The sequence below is a fragment of the Coenobita brevimanus genome, chromosome 21, assembly GCF_032717465.1.
Source record: "Coenobita brevimanus isolate Jiangsu-jjx chromosome 21, ASM3271746v2, whole genome shotgun sequence".
Classification (NCBI taxonomy): Eukaryota; Metazoa; Arthropoda; class Malacostraca; order Decapoda; family Coenobitidae; genus Coenobita; species Coenobita brevimanus.
Genome location: NC_136974.1, coordinates 35,748,996 through 35,769,170, shown reverse-complemented (window position 1 = coordinate 35,769,170; position 20,175 = coordinate 35,748,996). Strand labels below are relative to the sequence as shown.

The 20,175-nt window shown below is 46.1% G+C and overlaps 1 protein-coding gene across 1 annotated transcript in view; it reads right to left on the bottom strand.

Moving 5' to 3' along the window:
- LOC145392208 (uncharacterized) overlaps window positions 1-20,175 on the bottom strand; it is a 119,907-nt gene that overhangs the window by 47,706 nt on the left and 52,026 nt on the right. Inside the window, exon 2 of the mRNA XM_080266660.1 lies at window positions 17,689-17,817. Coding sequence (XP_080122786.1) covers window positions 17,689-17,817 — 129 coding nt within the window. The remainder of the gene's footprint in view (window positions 1-17,688; window positions 17,818-20,175) is intronic.

Below are 20,175 nucleotides of genomic sequence, written 5' to 3'. Positions count from 1 at the left end.
TAAATCAAAACGTCACCGGATCTAAGGGATTATTATGCAGACTTTTCCAATGGAAGAGTAGGGATCCAGGGCTAGGTTATTCAGTCCAGATTTTTTTTAGGACTGACCAGCCGGCGACCCCTGCCTGGGATTATGCTAGTAAAAGCCCCAACCAACCCTTGGATTTAAACTCTTATGAGTCAAACCCGATTTGAGCGCCTTACCCCTCTAGACCACTGTATTTCAACCAATATTGCACTACAACAGCAGCCAGGTCCAGAGCAAGGAATGTGGGGTGGCAGCTGAGTGGGAGGATATACCCTGTTAAGAGGGATCGGTAAATGCTTGTGGGGACGTCAGGTGGGGGATGGGGAGAGGAGGACCGAGACGGGAGGGGAGGGATGAAGAGATGAGGAGGGGTAGATTGAGATGCGAGGGAAGGGGAAAGGGGAGAGACGGAGGGACAAACTGACACAGGAGGAAACTGAAGGGAAGAAAGGCGAGGAGAAGACTGAGACAGGACGGGACACAAAGTTAAAAAGGGGGAAGGAGGGGTAGACTGAAACAAGGGATGAGAAATGGAGAGAAGGAGGGAGGGGCAGAATGTGACAGGAGGGGGACGGAAGGGAGGAGAGAGAGGGAGGGGAAGACTGAGACAGGAGACAGGAGAGAAAAGAAGAGGGAAGTAAGGGTAGTAGAAATGGCTAGACATACAGCACAAAAAACACAATCACGGGAGCGTCTTAAAATAAGGGAAAAAAGTCAAAGTATAAATGCCAATAACAAATATTACGATGGTACTACAACAACACTAAAGTAAGGGTTATATAATAGCTTAATGTATAATTTTCAGTGCATTAATTGGTACATTATTTACTGGCCAAATAATTAGCTTCACCATGATATTACTTAGTGTTGCTCTCTCTCTCTCTCTCTCTCTCTCTCTCTCTCTCTCTCTCTCTCTCTTTCTGTGTGTGTGTGTGTGTGTGTGTGTGTGTGTGTAAACCAATGTGCCCCTGGAGCACTAATTCCTTCCCTATCCCTTCTTCTTTCTGCCTTTCCCCTTTCCTCCCTTTCCCCTCCCCAATCCCCTCACTTCCCTCCCCTCCTAGCCAGTCCCCCCCCCCCAATCATCCACATAAGATTAGAGCAGCAAACCACGAGATGATGTGCTGAGTCATCGTGAGTCAGCAAATATGGGATGTGACAGAGAGAGAGAGAGAGAGAGAGAGAGAGAGAGACAGAGAGAGATAATAACACAGTGGTCTATCTCTCATCAGATTTTTGCTGCACCTGTGCTGTCTAGGGTGTGTGTGTGTGTGTGTGTGTGTGTGTGTGTGTGTGTGTGTGTGTGTGTGTGTGTGTGTGTGTGTGTGTGTGTGTGTGTGTGTGTGTGTGTGTGTGTGTGTGTGTGTGTGTGTGTGTGTGTGTGTGTGTGTGTGTGTGTGTGTGTGTGTGTGTGTGTGTGTGCTTATGTCCGGCAGGGTGGATGTATGTATGTATCTACTCATGTCTTTATGTCTGACAGTACGCATGTTTATACACATGACTGTGTGTATGAATGTATGTATATGTACTTAATTAAGGTAGATGATCGATAAATCTTTCAATAAGTCATATCAAAAAATAAAAACAACTGAAACTATATGGTAATTTTCACAAAGAACAAAGACGCACAGCACATTTATCAGATATATTTGTATCCCGTTTCGTAAAAGATCGGCATTTGGTTTTTCGTACGTGTATGAGGTGGCAGTGGGTGGGGGTGTGGGGAGAAGGGAGGGGGAGGGGCGGGGAGAAAAGAGGGCGAGGATGGGGAGGAGTAAGGGAGAAGGTGGGTAGAAGAGAGGGAAGAAAGAGAGAGGAGAGGGGATGCGTGGATGGATGAGAGGATGGAGATGGGCTTGATGAGGGAGGGAAAGAGGGGAAAAGCAAAGGGAGAGAGGGGAAAGGGGAAGGGAGAGAGGGGGGGAAAGGGAAGTGAAAGAAGGGGAAAAGGGAAGGGAAGGGAAGGAGGAGTTTGAAGAGGTGGGTATGGGTAAGGAAGGGAAAAAACTGATAAGAGAGGGGAAGTAGGCTTAAGGGGAAGGAGAGGAGTGTGGGTAAGCGAGAGGGGAGGTGGGGAGGCGAGGGTGTGGGTGTGGGAAGGTTGGGGGAAGCAGGGTGGGGTGAGGGAGAAAGAAAAGGTGAATGAGAGTGAAGATGATTGGGGTGTGGGAGACGTTGGGGTGAGGTGAGGGGTGTGAGTAAGTGTAGGTGTGGGTGTGTGTGGGAAAGGTGTAAATGGAGACAAGGTGAAGGGATTTACGTGGATTGCGGGTGTAGGTGGGAGTCAGTGGGATGGGGGTGTGGGTGGGCCGGGTGAGGATGAGGAGGGTGAAGAGTGGGTGCGAGAAGGGGTATGTAGGAGAGTAAGGGAGGTGAGGGAAGGTGTGAGGGAGAGAGAGGGAGGTGGAGGGGAGTGGATGGGGGAGCAGATAAATAAACATATACAAGGTACTAGAGTCAGAGAAGAGGGTTTAGTAGGGAAAGTGCATGTTCAGGGGTTCTCTCTCTCTCTCTCTCTCTCTCTCTCTCTCTCTCTCTCTCTCTCTCGCTCTCAAACTTGGCAATAACAACCCAAAACTCAGCATGACCATTTAAAATATCCACATGGAAAGGTAACACAAATAAAAAGGGTTAACTACTACTACTACTACTACTACTACTACCACCACGACTACCACTACTACTACTACTACTACTACAACCACTACTACAGCACTACCTCCATTACCAACATCAACCTCAACAACGTCCTACCACCGCCAAAACCAGCACTAAACTACCACAACCACAAAAACACCGCTACTACCACTTAACTGCCACATCTTCCACCACAACAACCACAACTAACTAGCACCACCACCACAACGACCACAACTACAACGCCTACCCTACTACCACAACAACCACAACATTAACACCACCACCATCAACCACAACTACCACTCCATGATCACAGCCAAACACAGAACACGAGAGTCACCCCCATCTCTCTCTCCACACACACACACACACACACACACACACACACACACACACACACACACACGAAGGCTATATTAAATTCCTCTAATTCGAAAATTCTATGCTGCGTAAAATCGTCTGGAGATCGCACATACAGGATGAAAAAAAATCACCACTGAGAAAGTGTTAAGGGAAAAAAAATACACAAACAAAAAACGAAAAGAAAAACAAAAAAAAAACACACAAGAGGCCGTAAAAGGAGGAGAAAGAAAATAAAGAAATAAAACATGGAAATCTTACTCCACTTATAAAAAAAATTGAGAACTGAAAAAAGGAGAGTAAAAGAGATAAAAGCTAATCTGAATAAAACAATGACATTCCTTCTACTTCCTTCCAGTACCAAAAAAAAAAGCTTAACAAAAAAAAAAATCACAAGGAAGCTTAAGAAATCACAAAAAATCTTTAAAAAAATGCGTAACAAAAAAGCTTAACAAAAAAAAAAAAACACTGCAAAAAAGCTTACCAAAAACACCAAAACCAAATTAAATAACTAAGATGAATGGAAAGGGAGTAAAAAGAATAAAGGTAAATATATGTTTTTGTCCATTAAAAACAGCACAGAGAGAGAGAGAGAGAGAGAGAGAGAGAGAGAGAGAGAGAGAAATGGACTATATTAACGCAAAAAAAAAAAGAAAAAAAAAGAATCCCCTTCACCAAAAAAAATCAAGAAAAACCGAAAAAGAGAAGATAAAAGCGAAGGGGGAGACTGCAAAAAAAAAGTATAGAAAAAAAGATGAAAAAAAATAAACGGGGGGCAAAGACCCCTCAAAGAGGCCGCTTAGTCTTTATCGTCTGCATCAAGGGGGGGGCTGGAGGGGGGTTAGGGGGTGGGGGTGAGCGGAAGTGGGGGGGAGGGCGTGTGGGTGGCGCGCGGAGAGAGAGAGAGAGAGAGAGTTATGTGCATACAGGCTGCACAGATCTCATACTACGTGATCGAGAGAGAGAGAGAGAGAGAGAGAGAGAGAGAGAGAGAGTTATGTGCATACAGGCTGCACAGATCTCATACTACGTGATCGAGAGAGAGAGAGAGAGAGAGAGAGGTATAAAGATACAAACTGCACATTACCTCATACTAAACGATCTTGAGAGAGAGAGAGAGAGAGAGAGAGAGAGGTGAAGAGGGTTTTTACTGGAGTGCGATTGGGTTATGAGTGGGGGAGAGAACGGAAGTGGGGGGGAAGGAGGAGGGAGGAAAGAGGAAAGGGGAGGGGAGGGGTGGGGAGGGGAGGGGAGGGGGGGAGGAGAAGTGAGGAAGGGAGAGAAGAGGACAAGAGGGAGGGGAAGGCTGAGAAGGAGGGAGGGGAGGGAAAGGAGGAGAGGTGAGAGGGAGGAATGAAGGAGGAGAGGACAGAAGGGGAGGGAAGAAGGGACTGGAGGAAAGGAGGGAAGAGGAGGAGGAAGAGGAAGTAATTGAATGGAGTTGGCGTGGAGGGGAGAGGGAGGAGAGATGGAAGGAGAAGAGGGGAAGGGAGTGAAGAGAGAGAAGGAATGAAAGACGTGAAGTAAAGGAGATGAGAAAAGCAGGGTTGATGGAGGGAAGGTTGATGAGAGGGGAAGAGAGAAGTGGAGGAGGCGAGAGTTGATGGAGGGAAGGTAAAAGGTAGAAGGAGAGAAAATGGGCAGGTAAACAGCATTCCAAATTTACCTAAAAAAAAAAAAACAAGCAACAGGTAGCCATTACGACACAAAAATAGGAAATAAACACGAAAAACATCCACCAAACTTGCAAGTCCACAGTAACAAATTTAACATCCTTGAAATGGTCACTTAAATAGGGATGGACCATACATAAACTTGAATATATATTTAAGATAGTGAACAGTTTACTTTATTGAATGTTTATGGTCGTGTCGATAATATAAATAGCAATATATGAAGGAGGAATATGCTTAACGGTGAATAAAAGTAATATATGAAGGGAAGAATATGCTAAACTGTTGAGAAAGTGATAACACAATACTACACTAATCAATGAACAATGATAGCATATAAATACAATAATATAGTTAACATTAGATAGGTGTTTGATGGGGGAGAGAGAGAGAGAGAGAGAGAGAGAGAGAGAGAGAGAGAGAGAGAGAGAGAGAGAGAGGAGGGGGAGGGGAAGGGGGGTCTTCACGGTGACAGCTTACCCCTTTGAAGATGCTGTGAGGGATTGCGGGGGGAGGGGAGAGAAGGGGGAAGGGTACGAGAGAGGGGGAGGGGCAGAAGGGGAGGGGCAGGAGGCTGTCAGGGGTGGGGGTGAGGAAGAATTTGGTGTGGGTACATGCTGAGGAAGGAGGTGATAGGAGGGAAGGGGAGGGAAGAAGAGGGGAGAAGAGAGTGGCGAAGACGGGTGGGGGAATGGTGGAGAGAGTAGGAAAGTGGTGGGGAAGGGAGGGGAGGGGGAGGTAGAGTAGCTGGGAGGGGACAGGGAGGGTAAGGGAGGGTAGAGTAGGATAAGATAGGGGAGGGCAGTGGTGAGGAAGAGAGGGGGAGTAATAGGGAGGGGAGGGAAGGGGAGTGGTGGGGAAAGGAGGGGGAATAGTGGGGAGGGGAAGGAGATAAGAGGTTGTACAAATTTTCCTGTTTATCTTTGTCTTGTTTATTTTCTTATTCGTCTCTGTTTTTCCTTCATCTGTTTGTCTGTCTGTCTCTCTCTGATTGTTTCGTGTTTGTGTATCTGTCTATTTCCTTTTGATCTGAACAACACAATAATCATCTGCTCTCTACTGTCTCTGGTTTCCTGTCTCTCTGTCTGTCCGTCTCTATTACTGCATCTGTCTGTGTCTGTCTTCTGTCTGCTTGTCTGTCTGTCTTATTTTTCCTGTTCACCTCTTTGTCTCATTTTTCCTGATTACATATTTGTCTCTGTCTATTTTCCTGTCTGTCTCTCTGTCTGTCTAATTACCTTCCTGTCTGTCTGTGTCTGTCTATTTTCCTGTCTGTCTGCCTGCTTTCTATTTTACTGCTTCATCTCTCTGTATCTTTTCCTGTTTACTTGTCCGTCTGTCTGTTTTGCTGTCAACTGTCTGCGTCAGTTTTCTTGTTAACTTGTCTGTCTGTCTGTCTGTCTATTTTCCAGTTTATCTGTCTAAATGTCTCTAACGTCGCTGCTTCTCTGTCTGCCTGTCTGTTTACCTAGTCTCATGCCTGTCTCTCTGTCGGTCCGAAGTCTGATCTGTCTGCTGTCTGTCTCTCTCTGTCTGTTTTCCTGTCTGTCTCACCCACTATCTCTGTATTCCTCTCTACCTGTCTATTTCCTGTCAGCCAGTCTGTCTCGTCTGCCGTTTCTGTCTTCCTCTCTGCTTTTCTCTTATCTCTGTGCCCGTCTGTCTCTGTCTCGCTATCCCATCCCCTGTCTGCGTATCTGCTGTCTATCTGTCTTCCCCGTCTGTCTGCTCTCCTCCTTATCCGTATGCCTGTCTGTGCTGTCTCGCTATCCCCTCTCCTGTCTATGTATCAGCTCTTCCTGTCTAGCATGAGATGGCTGGCTAGACTTTATTGTTGTTGGGGTGGGAGCGAGTTTCCTTAGCTGCTGACTCTCTCTCTCTCTCTCTCTCGCTCTCTCTCTCTCCACCCAGTTCTTACATGTCAGTTCCTACTCAGTTACGATCCCTCTTTTCACGACACACTACCCCCCCCAACCTCTCTCTCTCTCTCTCTCTCTCTCTCTCACATGATCTCTCACCTTATCTCCCCCTCTTATTCTATCTCGTCCTCCCCTCATCCATCCAGCCACTCCACTCTCATGCTCTCTCTCTCTCTCTCTCTCTCTCTCTCTCTCAAATATTATGATACTCGAAATTCACTCGCAAATTTAAGCCTGTATGTTTATAGGTATGGAATGTGGAGTCGCTGGTGTGTGTGTGTGTGTGTGTGTGTGTGTGTGTGTGTGTGTGTGTGTGTGTGTGTGTGTGTGTGTGTGTGTGTGTGTGTGTGTGTGTGTGTGTGTGTGTGTGTGAGAGAGAGAGAGATGACAAAAATCCTTCCCATACATTACAAAGCATCCCATACATAAACAGCAGGGCAAAGGTATTTAAGAGAAAGACAAAGGCAAAGATATTTATACAGAGAGACAGACACAGAGGCAGAGGCACAGAAACACAGAAAACACACACACACACACACACACACACACACACACACACACACACACACACACACCATACAAGCACCCCCTCCTTCACACAGCAAGGCAAGGCACGTCTATACACATGTTTGGAAGCGTGTTTGGAGCGCTGAGAATTGACGAGAGCGAAACAACACACAGACGGCCATTCTCTTTGATGCTGATTTAGTTGGGTTCGAGCCCTGCCTTCCTAGAAAGATTGTGGGAGTAAGATACGAAGAATGCTGTGTGTGTGTGTGTGTGTGTGTGTGTGTGTGTGTGTGTGTGTGTGTGTGAGAGAGAGAGAGAGAGAGAGAGAGAGAGAGAGAGAGAGAGAGACGTAGTTGGTTCATAGGAGACATACGTAGGTACCTGAAAGACACATCAAAGAAGCTAAGCTATACACACGCTGCCTCATCAGGTGTGTGTGTGTGTGTGTGTGTGTGTGTGTGTGTGTGTGTGTGTGTGTGTGTGTGTGTGTGTGTGTGTGGATGTGGGTGCGTGGGTGTGGGAGTGTGGGTGTAGGTATGTGGGTGTTAGTCTCTTGTTACACCTCAGCACTGAACAAGGAGATAGCATTTTTTTTCGGTCAAGTTAAAGTGGTAAGAGTATAGTATGAACAGGTTAGGTGGCTGGGTGGAGGGTGAAAAAAGTTTATATTTACACCTATCGACTGCACGAGTCATCAAAGCCAATTTTTTCTACGTCCCAGTCTTCCCCTAGAACAACTCCAGCAACCATCTAATTCATATCCAGGTCCCCAATTGAAAGGCAAAGGGAAACGAACTTCGTCCAACAGTCTGACCGGCGGAAGGGGTAGAACTAGTATATGGGTGAGGGAAGAGACGGTGAGGTGGGCGGCCTTGATGGGTAGGGTGGGTGGGAGAAGGGTGGGAAAGAATAGATGTGGATGAATGGGTGGATGTGTGAGTGGCTCAAGGGTGGGTGTGGGCGAGTGGGAGGGTGGATGGGTGGGAGAAGAGTGGGACAGGGAGGGTGGGTGAGGGAGGGACAGAGGTGGAAATGAGCTGATGAGGGAGGAGTATGGTGTATGTGAGTGGATGGGGGATGTGTAGGTGGGTGTTGGAGGGGTAGGTGGGTGGGTTCAATCGAGGCAGTGGGTAGATATGGGTGGATGGGTGGGTGGACGTAGGGTAGAAGGGTAGGAAAAGGTGGGTGGGTACAGTCGAGGCAGTGGGTGGGTGGGTAGGTGGGTGGATGGGTAGGTGGGGGAGGGGTAGGTGGTAGATATGAGCCAAAGATCAAAGACAGAGACACTTCAGAGAGCAAAGAGAGACAACTTCAGTGGTTTTGTGTGACATAGCGATTGGTGGGTGGGACACAGAGAAGAATGAGAGAGAGAGAGAGAGAGAGAGAGAGAGAGAGAGAGAGAGAGAGAGAGAGAGAGAGAGAGAGACGGTGTGACAGTAAGCTTAATGGTGAAATCTGACGGAGGGTGCGACTGAGAGTGCGACAGAGAATGTTACCGAAATATTTTATAACAGCGAATATTTACCTTGATTTCACATGCCATGAATTGTTCAAGCGGAAGAAACACAGCCACACAAAGAAGAGCTGTTTCTGCAGGAGATATAGCAGGTTCGACCTGACCTAGACCCTCTTCATCTCCAGATACTGCCGAAACTTTTCCATTTTCAGAATAAACATCTTTCACTATGTTAACATATTTATCTCTAAGTTTATGTAACATAGGATGTCTGTAACTGGAAGGGTGGGATAGGGAAAGGCTGTGACAAGGACGGTGCAACGGAAATAAGTAAATATATATATAAATAATAAATAAAAGACAAAAATAAACCTGCCCAGGAAAAATGTAATAAAACCCAAAACACTTAACCACTCAGGTTAAGGATATCAAAAAGGACCGCCTCTTCCCACTTAATGAAGCACCTGCATTCATCCACACGCTGCCCACACCTGTGCAGTGTGTCCATCCATCAGATATACACATATCCTTGTCGCATCTGCCCCCACACGCCTGTCCCCACGCACCTGTCTCACACACATACCCCACATACCTCCCCACCCATCCGATATGTATATATATATATATATATATATATATATATATATATATATATATATTTAGAGATACAGAGATGAATATTATATATATATATATATATATATATATATATATATATATATATATATATATATATATATATATATATACAGTATATATATATATTAATTTAGAGATACAGAGATGAATATTATATATATATATATATAATGTACACACACACACACACACACACACACACACACCTCCCAACACACCCAATTACCCCTCCTCTCCGCTCCCACACACATACCTGCTTACCCACCAAAATCCGCCCCCCCACACACGTGTCCCTATACACCTACCCGCTGATGATACAAGCAGATATATACAGTTGGGTTTTATCTTTCACACACGATAAAAGCACAGCCGTTACACACACACACACACACACACACACACACACACACACACACACACACACACACACACACACACACACACACACACACACACACACACACACACACACACACACACTTCCTCAGGTTGACGGGGTTACGACACAGTGAACTAGCGACCTCAAAGACCAAGGTGATAATTGCGTGTGTGTGTGTGTGTGTGTGTGTGTGTGTGTGTGTGTGTGTGTGTGTGTGTGTGTGTGTGTGTGTGTGTGTGTGTGTGTGTGTGTGTGTGTGTGTGTGTGTGTGTGTGTGTGTGTGTGAATATATTTACTGGGCGAATGCACCGGTATTTTAGTGTAGACGTATGTGTGTGTAACTGTGTATAGTATGCATGTATGTGTGTGTGCGTGTGACGTTATCTGTTAGCGTGTGAGTGACGTACTGGACTTCGAAAACGGGCTCCCTATCTCATGTCCAGATCACAGAGTAAAGAATGTACAAATATAATAATCGTAAAAACAGAGATACCATCGCATTCCCTAACATGATTGGCTGATTTGGGAACAGGAAGATCTGACAAGGATAGCACGAAAACACTCGCCCTCAATACAACACACAACCGATAACGTATACATCAAGGTCCCTAATTTCAGTTGTAGGTACCGAATATACTAAGGTAAAGAAGGCTATACACGAAGATCTAGTTGTCGCCCAGGGAATGAGATGTAAATAAATAAATAAATTAATTAATTAATAATAATAATAATAATAATAATAATAATCCATCATCATCATCATCATCATCATCATCATTAGCCTGAGTCAGTTCGATGCAACACAAAAAAAAAGGTAATAAAATATAAATAAATATAAATATGTACGGCAAACACACACACACACACACACACACACACACACACACACACACACACACACACACACACAAAGTAGTATTACCCAAGAGTAACATTAAAGACTAATAAGAGAAAGAGATAGAGACAGACAGACAGACATACAGACAGACAGACAGACAGATAGGCAGATAGTGGGAGACAGGGAGACAGACAGACTGACAGATGAAGACAGGACTGACAGACATGCAGCCAAAGAGACTAACAGAGAGAGTGACAAGGATATACAAAGGCTAAGCAGAGAAGCAACTACGACAGACAGACAGACAGGCAGACAGAATAACAATGAGACAGACAGGCAGACAGGAAGACAATGACTGACAGAGCTGAAGGAAAGATAGATAAATAAAGACAGAGACTATCAAGAAGGCAGGCAGAGAAACTAACAGAGAAACACATATTATAGGTAGATAGCCAAATAGATGAAGTAACAGATATGCAGAGAGAGAGAGAGAGAGAAAGAGAGAGAGAGAGAGAGAGAGAGAGAGAGAGAGAGAGAGAGAGAGAGAGAGAGAGAGAGAGAGAGAGCGCTAAAGCAACAGACAGAGACAAGAGTTAGGCAATACACCGCTCTGTAATCACTCTTCAATCAGCCACCTGCCTCCCCACATCCTGCCTCACTCCTGCCTCCCTCGTTCATGCCTTCCTACCTCCTGCCTGCCTGCCTCACCCCCTCCCTTTATCCTCAGCCTGCCTGCTTCAGCCTTGATCTGGCTCACCCCCTCTCTTTCTCAACCCTGCCTGACCCACCCCACCTCTAGGATCAGGTATGCATAAAGACACCTGCCATATACCAAAAAACACCTGTATGGAAATAAATATTCAAGCTTATGTATACTCTAGATTCTTTTAAACACCTGTCATATACCTGTCAGTCTTTATACATGTGACTTTTAATGGCGACTTAACCCCTTCTGGCCGAGGACATCATTTTACTCTTTTCACTTTAACTTGACCTAAAATTCCCACATCTCTGTCTTGCATACTGAGTTTTGAAAATATATTAAGAATAGAATACGATGCTAGTCACGAGGAAGAGCTATGGGAATGATGAAGAGCCGTAGTACTGGTGTTTTTCTAGCATTAATATATGTTGCAAAAGGACGAAAATCTAGGCCAAGTTATGGTGAAAAGAGTCGTTCATTTTTGCTAGTACCTTATTATCGAGGCCCCCCTCACAGGATGCGGGGCTAGGCGAGAGATGGTTGGATATTCATTTCTCTTCTTCGATTCACTCTCTCTCTCTCTCTCTCTCTCTCTCTCTCTCTCTCTCTCTCTCTCTCGTACATTCAGATATACTAGAATGGATCTATTCATACACATTACACATCTATACATAGACACAAACTCCCACGCACACGCCCCCCCTCTCTCTCTCTCTCTTACAGACGTGGATGGTTTTATTTTAAGTGAAGAGACGCAGATTCATGCATGTGTATGTATTTTTCACATATACAGCAATACTCGTACATATAGTCATACATACATACATGCATACATAACCTAATAAATGTAAACACATCCACACGTAACGTATATATTATCGTCTCTAATTTACACACACACACACACACACACACACACACACACACACACACACACAAGCTGTACGCACATTCACACAAATACACACCCGCACACGGCCATAAACGTTGCCATAAAGTGTAAGAAAGCGAAAGAGCAGAACGAGAGGCAGGGCGAGGCAGGATAAGGCGGGGTTAGGCAGGATGAGGCAGCGTGAGGCGTCTACTGGAGCTAGTCTAGGCATGAATTATAAGAAGATCAAGACAGTAACAGTAACATAGGGTGAAATAAATGAAAAATGGCAGAGAGAGTAATAAAGAGTGAGACTGGGTGAGGCAGAGTGAGGAGAAGGGAGAGACAGCCATACAGGGTGAAACAGGGTGAGACAGGGTGAAGGAAATTGAAGTAGGGTGAGGATAAGGCAGGAACATCCTTACAAAGTGTGGCAGGGGTAGGAAATGATGCAGGGTTAGGGATGTTGAGGCTGGGTGAGGCACGGTGAGGCAGAGTGAGACAGGGTGAGGCAGAGAGAGAGACACAGTGAGGCAGGGTGTGTTGAAAATTGGAAGATCAGACATATTAAGGAACAGCGAGAACAAGAATCGCACGAATGTAAACTACTGATCTGTGTGTGTGTGTGTGTGTGTGTGTGTGTGTGTGTGTGTGTGTGTGTGTGTGTGTGTGTGTGTGTGTGTGTGTGTGTGTGTGTGTGTGTGTGTGTGTGTGTGTGTGTGTGTGTGTGTGTGTGTGTTACCTCCAGACGATTTTACTCAGCTTACGAAAAAAAAAAATCTCTCTCTGAAGGGCTTAATCAAGGCCGAATATGGACAAAGGAAAGAACACTAAAGAAACTACCTTTATCCAACAGTCTGACCGGAACGAACTGAAACCATCGAATTTACACCCCAGGTCCCCAGTTTCACGGGTGTCTGAGCAAGGACAAGAGAGGAAAATTAGGGAAACAAACTTTATCTACCAGTCTGATCGGCACTTACACCCCTCCCCATAAATCTTAGTACATGATACGCCACCGATACTCACTCACACAGACGTATATTTAACCCCTTACGCCACTCTCCCTTTGAACCCCCCCCCCTCTCTCTCTCTCTCTCTCTCAGATCTCTCACTTTGAAGCATTTTTTTGTCCTGTCACCTTTCTCTCTCTCTCTCTCTCTCTCTCTCTCTCTCTCTCTCTCTCTCTCCGTAATGAACTATCCTTTTCTTATTTCTTTTTATGATATAAGTACTATTATTCAACAGATTCTCTAGAACCACGAAATTCGCAAGGTCTGTGCATCTATGTAACTTCTATGTAACTTCTATTTCCCTCTCAGCTGCAAACACACTTGACCCATCTATGCAAACACATAAACAGGATCGTACACAGCTGCACCGCACCTACGCAAACACACTCGTCAACGTAAAATAGCCTTATGAACAAAAAAACACTGGAAACACACACAAACTCACGCAAAATAGGAAACGCACGCACAAATACATGGCGACACACACACACACACACACACACACACACACGATCCCCCAGCCACCATGCTCCCCACCATTAAACAATTTACCACTGGCTCATAAGATACATAATAACAGGTGTGATTTATATAAACATTCAGGATTTATTCGGCCATGTTAAACCCAAAGGTGGTTAAAACGATCAGGCAGATGTGGTGATTTTTTTTTTAAATTCAAGGAAGAAAGAAACAAAGGCCAGAAGCTCACAGGATTACTCCCTCCAAGAAAAAAACAAAAGACGACAGACAGCCAAATTCAAGACCCGTTCATTTCGAGATGCCTGGACACACTGCGTTTGAAAGACTGGTAGCAGGAGATCTTTAAAATGCAAAATATATCTTCTTTAGCCAAATTAGAATCAATATAATCGTTTGGCTGTAGATAGAATAGCAAAATATTGAAACTCACCCTCTCTATGAATTAGTAACTTTGAATTTGATAACTATATACGTAAATTTATGGCCAAATACTTATCATGAGCAATGGTTTGGAATAATTACGCCTCACCTCTGTTTTTTTTATCTAGTTTTCTCCTTTCTCTGGTCAAGTTGCCTAAAGGTGTGTGTGTGTGTGTGTGTGTGTGTGTGTGTGTGTGTGTGTGTGTGTGTGTGTGTGTGTGTGTGTGTGTGTGTGTGTGTGTGTGTGTGTGTGTGTGTGTGTGTGTGTGTGTGTGTGTGTGTGTGTGTGTGTGTGTGTGTGTGTGTGTGTTGCAGGAACCGTGACACTCAAGCGCGGCATTCATCGGCGTTCAAGTGCTTGCATGAGGGCCAGGATGAGAGAGGGAGTGAGAGGGGGAGAGTGGGAGTGTGTGAGGCTGAAACAGCGAGAGTGAGTGATGGTGAGTGAGAGTGAGTTAGAGTGCGTGAAAGAATGTGACAGGGAGTGAGGCTGAGACAAGATGAATGAGTAAGACAGCAAGTGAGACGTAGAGAGATAGACAGATATAGATAACTCAAATACATAGAGAGATAGAGAGAGAAAATGAGGGACACACCGACAGATAGATATAAAGACAGATAGATATAGGTGTGCTGAACCAACTTCGTCCTTTATTTCATCTTATTTACTATTATACAAGGCCTTTATTTACCTATGTAAGAAATAAAGCTCTCATATAAAACTGATCACAAGCAGCCCTTTTATTGTAAGTTTGGAGTGATGGAGAGAGCCGCCTTCACGTGGTGGCACTGATATAACCGCGCGGCTCCACTGCACGGTTATACAAGCGTCCCTCAACATTCTCCACATCCACCGAAAGGAGGATGGTGGACTGCAGGAAGGGGAGAGCTTCGGCCTGCAGTCCACTGGGTTCACTTTCACACGAACCTGGGGCTAAATAACTACTGCAAATAAGTTGGAGTTGAGGAGGGATTTCGTCTCATCAACTCTTCTCTCCTCACTGGCTCCCTTCAGGTGAGGCTGGGAGAAGAGGGGACAGGTGAGGGAAAGGAAGGTGAGGGGAGAGGAAGGTCAGAGGGCAAGGGCAACCAGTGGGAGGGGAAGAGTGAGGGGAGGAGGAAAGGGGAAGGTGGGGGAACGGTATAAATGAGCGGGGGTGGGGGAGAAAAGAGGGAGGAACACAGGGGAGGGGTAGGATGTGAAGGAGAAGGGGGTGAGGGGTGAGGCTGTGGGAGGAAGCGAGAGGGTAGAGGCTGGGAGGAAGAGAGGAAAGGAGGAAAGGAGCGAAGGAGGGAGGGGATAAAGGGGAGGAGTAATGGGAAGGGAGGGAGGGAGAAGGCAGGAAGTATGTAGGGAGGGAAGGTGAGGGGAGAGGGAAGGAGGGAGGGAGAGGGAGAGGTAGGAGAGAGGACGGGATGGAGAGAGGGAGGGGACAGAGGGGAGTATAGGTGAGGGGATTCGACTCATAGACCCACCAAAATAACCCTCAATATAGCCCTCTCAGTGTTTACGGCCACCACACGCCCTTTGACACGGGGGAGGGGAGGGGCAGTGGCGTAAGGGGAGAGAAGGGCAGAGCTGGGGAGATGAAAGGCGAGGAAGGAGAGGGAAGGGTGAGGGAAGAGAGAGAGAGAATGCAGGGAAAGGGAGAGGGAAGGGGAAAGAGTAGGGGAGTGGCAAGGAGGGGGAAGGGATACAGGAAGGGTGAGGGACAGGGGAGGAAGGGAGGGGGGAGTATGGAGAAGGAATGGGTAGGGAGGTGTGAGTGGGAAAGGGTAGAGGAAGGGTTAAGAAAGAGGGAGGAATTGAGAGGAAGGGGTGGATATGTGGAAGGGTGAGGGAAGCGGCAGGGGAAGAATGAGAAAAGGAGAGAAAGGAAGGGAGCTAGGGTAGGAAAGTGAAAGAAAAGAGGAGGGCAGGGAGAGGGGGAAGAGAAATGAAAGGAGCGAGGGAGGAGGATGGGAGCATGAGGGCAGGGCGACAGGAGGGAGAGTAGATTGGGCAGGGTTAGAAAGAGAGGGACATAGGATAGGGGAAAAGAGGTAGGGGTAGAAGGGAGAGGACAGAAGGAAAGGGTGAGGTTAAAGGAAAGAAGGTAAGGAGCAATGGGAGGAGGGAAGCAAGGGGGAAGAAGGGGGTAAAAGGCACAGGAAGTTAGGGGGGAAAGGACAGGAGTGGAAGGGAGAGAGAAAAGGAGAGGGAGATGGAAGAGAGATGGAAGGGGGCACGAAATGGGAGGACGGAAATCGAAAAAAAAAGAAAAAGAAAAAACGAAGGGTGGAACAGAAAAAGAAACGAGGAATATGCAAAAAATCAAAGAAGGAAAAAGCTAAATTAATGCCTATCCAACACACGAGAGAGATAGAGGCAGATAATCAATTTTTTCAAAGTCTCAATCTTCTCCTAGAATAAAAAATAAAAAAAACAGTGGTCAATGTTATATCCAGGTCTTGAATTACAATGCAGGACGAACGGGAAAAAGGGAAAAACGAACTTTGTCTAGGAGTCTGACCGGTTCTGGAATCAATGAGAGAGAGAGAGAGAGAGAGAGAGAGAGAGAGGGGGGGGAGGGGAAGGAGGATGCACATTCAGGTGCACATTTTCTTAAAGTGTGTAGCCTTGAAACCCGGGTGATATGTGTGTAAAGTTTCAGGCCTCTAACTCTTTCCACTTAGAAGTTACGGACACACACACACACACACACACACACACACACACACACACACACACACACGTCTTTCTACTGTATCATTAAGGATTCTGTTTTTCTCTGTTTTGTCCTTCTGTCCGACCCTGTCCTTGTAACGTGTGTTTTTCCCTCCTACCCTGTGTGTGTGTGTGTGTGTGTGTGTGTGTGTGTGTGTGTGTGTGTGTGTGTGTGTGTGTGTGTGTGTGTGTGTGTGTGTGTGTGTGTGTGTGTGTGTGTGTGTGTGTGTGTGTGTGTGTGTGTGTGTGTAAAAGGGTTGGTAGAGGGAGGAATGTTATGAATGAACTGAGTGGCAAATTATTGCTGCATTCTTAGCACTTCTTAATGAGCGATTTATTTATGGAGGAGAAGAGGACGACCAAGGATGAAATGGAGGGACGCAGTTGGGAGAGACGAAAAAGGTGTGTGTGAGAGCTGGAGGTAGGGTAGCCAAATGAGAGGGAAGGCGACGGTGAGACGATTTGTTTGTGGCCACCCCTTATGGGATTTAGGCGTCTGGCGATCGATACTTAGATTGACAGACAGAGAGATAAACAGACAGATATATTAAACTTTTCTTATATATTTATATTCTTTTCATGTCGATTTTTTTTGCATATATAACGCAGGCTGCAAGAGGGTACGGAGGTTTATTGTACAGGATAAGTCGCTAAAGCAGAGGTATTACGAATTCATAAATGCCACTTAGAATATGATCCTCGGTGGCTCGGTCGGTTTGGTACTAGCCTTATGTTTGGGTTGTGCTCCTGGTACACTAGTAGGCTCGATCCCTGGTACTGCTAAAGAGTTTTCAGGCGGACGCTCAGAAAATTAACAGAAGTCAGCAAACAATTATCATCATCATCATCACTATCATCATTATCGCCAACATCACTGCACCATCATAATCACCATCATCATTGCCATCGCCATCACCACCACCGTTAATATCACTACCCCCACCGTCATCATTATCTCCACCATCACCACCACCATCCTCGTCCTCCCCCACCCATCACCACCACCATCCTCCTCCTCCCCCACCCATCACCACCCTCATCCCTGCTACTCACCATCTCATACACGGAGCGGCAGGGCTTGGGCAGGTTAGGCACTGGGTCGGGCCTAACAAACCCCACCCATCCAAACTCATAGTCGAGGCCATCTGTGCGTAGCTTCTCACACAGGCCGGCGGGGTGCATCTGTAGGGAAGAAGGAGAAGAGTGTTTACAAAGAGAAGAAACATATTTATTACATTTAATTCTCAATAATGGCCAAATAAATGCAGTTAAACGTATAAAAAGGGATGAGGCGAAAGATATTTAAGGTGTCTATCTGTCTATCCACCTATCTATAGCCAGACGTCTTATCCCATATCGGGTGGCCACAAACAAAGCGCCTCCATGTAGCCCTGTCCCCTGTCATTTCGTTACCGTCCCCCTAACTTACACCCCCCTCTCTCGTATACCTCTCCACTCCATCCCACCATCTCATTCTCGGTCCCCCCCTTCCCTCTCCCTCTCTCCACCTCACTCACATACAGCAGACTCTCCTCGTTAGTCTCTCACTCTCCATCTCCAAAAACAAATATATAGGCTACTCTAATATACACGGTGAAAAGAAATATAACACAATAAATCCTCTGAGAAGCATAATCAGACAGGGGTAAAAAAAAATATTACATAGCATCTACTCTCAAAAAATAGATATACTTAAAAATAAATCAAAAGTTAATACACGGAAAAAGATACATAAACAGGGAGGATTAGGAAAATATGATATGTATTCTCAAAAACATTATCTGGTGTCAAAAAATGCTCAAAATAATGCTCAGAAAAAATGATAAAGAGATAGATAGATAGATAGATAGATAGATAGATAGATAGAGAGAGAGAGAGAGAGAGAGAGAGAGAGAGAGAGAATGTCAGTGTGCAGAAAAAATATTGCAGAGAACTTGAAATTAAGAGAAGGGAGTAAGAGAGAGAGTGAGAGGGAGAGACAGCGAAAGGGAGTGAGAAAGAGAAAGAGGGAGGGAGTGCGTGAGTGAGAGATAGGGAGTGAGAGAGTGAGAGAGAGGTCAGTGGCCCGGGTGAGGGAAAGTGATGAGGGAAGGGAAGAGATGGACAGCAGGACAGGGCAGGACAAAATGGGTCAGGGCAGGGCACAGAAATGCAGGGCACAGCAGGGCAGGGCAAGGCAGGGTAGGGCAGGATACGAAAGGACAGGGAAGGGTAAGGTAGTGTAGAGTTGAGTAGGGTAAGGAAGTGTAGGGAAGAGCAGAGCGGGGCATGGGAGGGGTGGGGTGGGGTAGGGTAGGGTAAGGTAGGGTATGGTATGGTAGGGTATCGTAAAGCAACACAGGGCAGGGCAGGGCAGGGGTTGGGGTAAGGTAGGGTAGGCAGGACGGCAAGGGTGGGCTAGGGTAGGGTAGGGTAGGGTAGGGTAGGACAGGGTAGGGTAGGAAAGGAAAGGAAAGAATGGAGTAGGCGAGGGTATGTAAGGAAGGTCAGGGTACGTGATGTAGGGTAGGATATGGCGAGGCTGGGAAGGGCAGGGCTGGGCAGGGCAGGGCAGGGCACGGCAGGACAGGGCATGATAGGATGGGACAGGGTAGGGTAGTGTAGGGTAAGGTAGAGTTGGGTACGGTAAAGTGAGCAAAGCAGGGCAGGGCAGGGCAGGGCAGGACAAAGAACAGAAGTAGTTTTGACAATTATTGGGGGAGATAGAGGAGGGGAGGGAAGGGGAGAAGAGAGGAGAAGGAGATAAGGAGGGCAGAGAGAGGGGAAAGTATGAGGGAAGGGAGGGAAGAGAATGGAAAGAATGAGAGTAGGGAAGGGGGGAGAAGGGGAGGGAGGAGAGAGGGGAGGGAGGAGAGAGGGGAGGGAGAAGAAAGGGGAGGGAAGGAGGAGGGGAAGCACATGACAGGGGTTCCTCTGGTATAGCAATCACGCTCCCTCTCCTCCCCTCCCTCCTCTGTTACTGGGGGGGGTAGTGGTAGGGGGTCACTCCTTCCCCTGCCGGCGCCACCACAATTACCAAAACCACCACAATCACTACCACACATACCACAATAATTATCATAAGTCCTACCACAGTTATCACAATCGCCACCACGATTACCACCTTATTACTACCTTAACTACAAGATTTACCACCACCACCACAATCACAACCTTATCTATAACATTTACCACATCCACATAAATGCTTCATCAAGCACCACAAACACCACCTCCCCCACCACAGTTACCATTACAATTACCACAACAGTCACAACCATCACCACAATTAGCATCTTAATGACAACAGTTACTAATACCACTACAATCATTACGTGTACCACAATAATTACATACCACAGTAAACACCATAATAACTACCTCAGCTATACCACAATTACTACCACAATCACCACCTCCATCACCACAATTATTATTACAACCACGGGTCCCTCAGTAATCGCAATCATCACCATCATCACCACCTCCACACCATATCAAAATTCCTTCACCACACACCACAACGTAACTATACATTATCAACCCCTTCCTCTCTCTCTC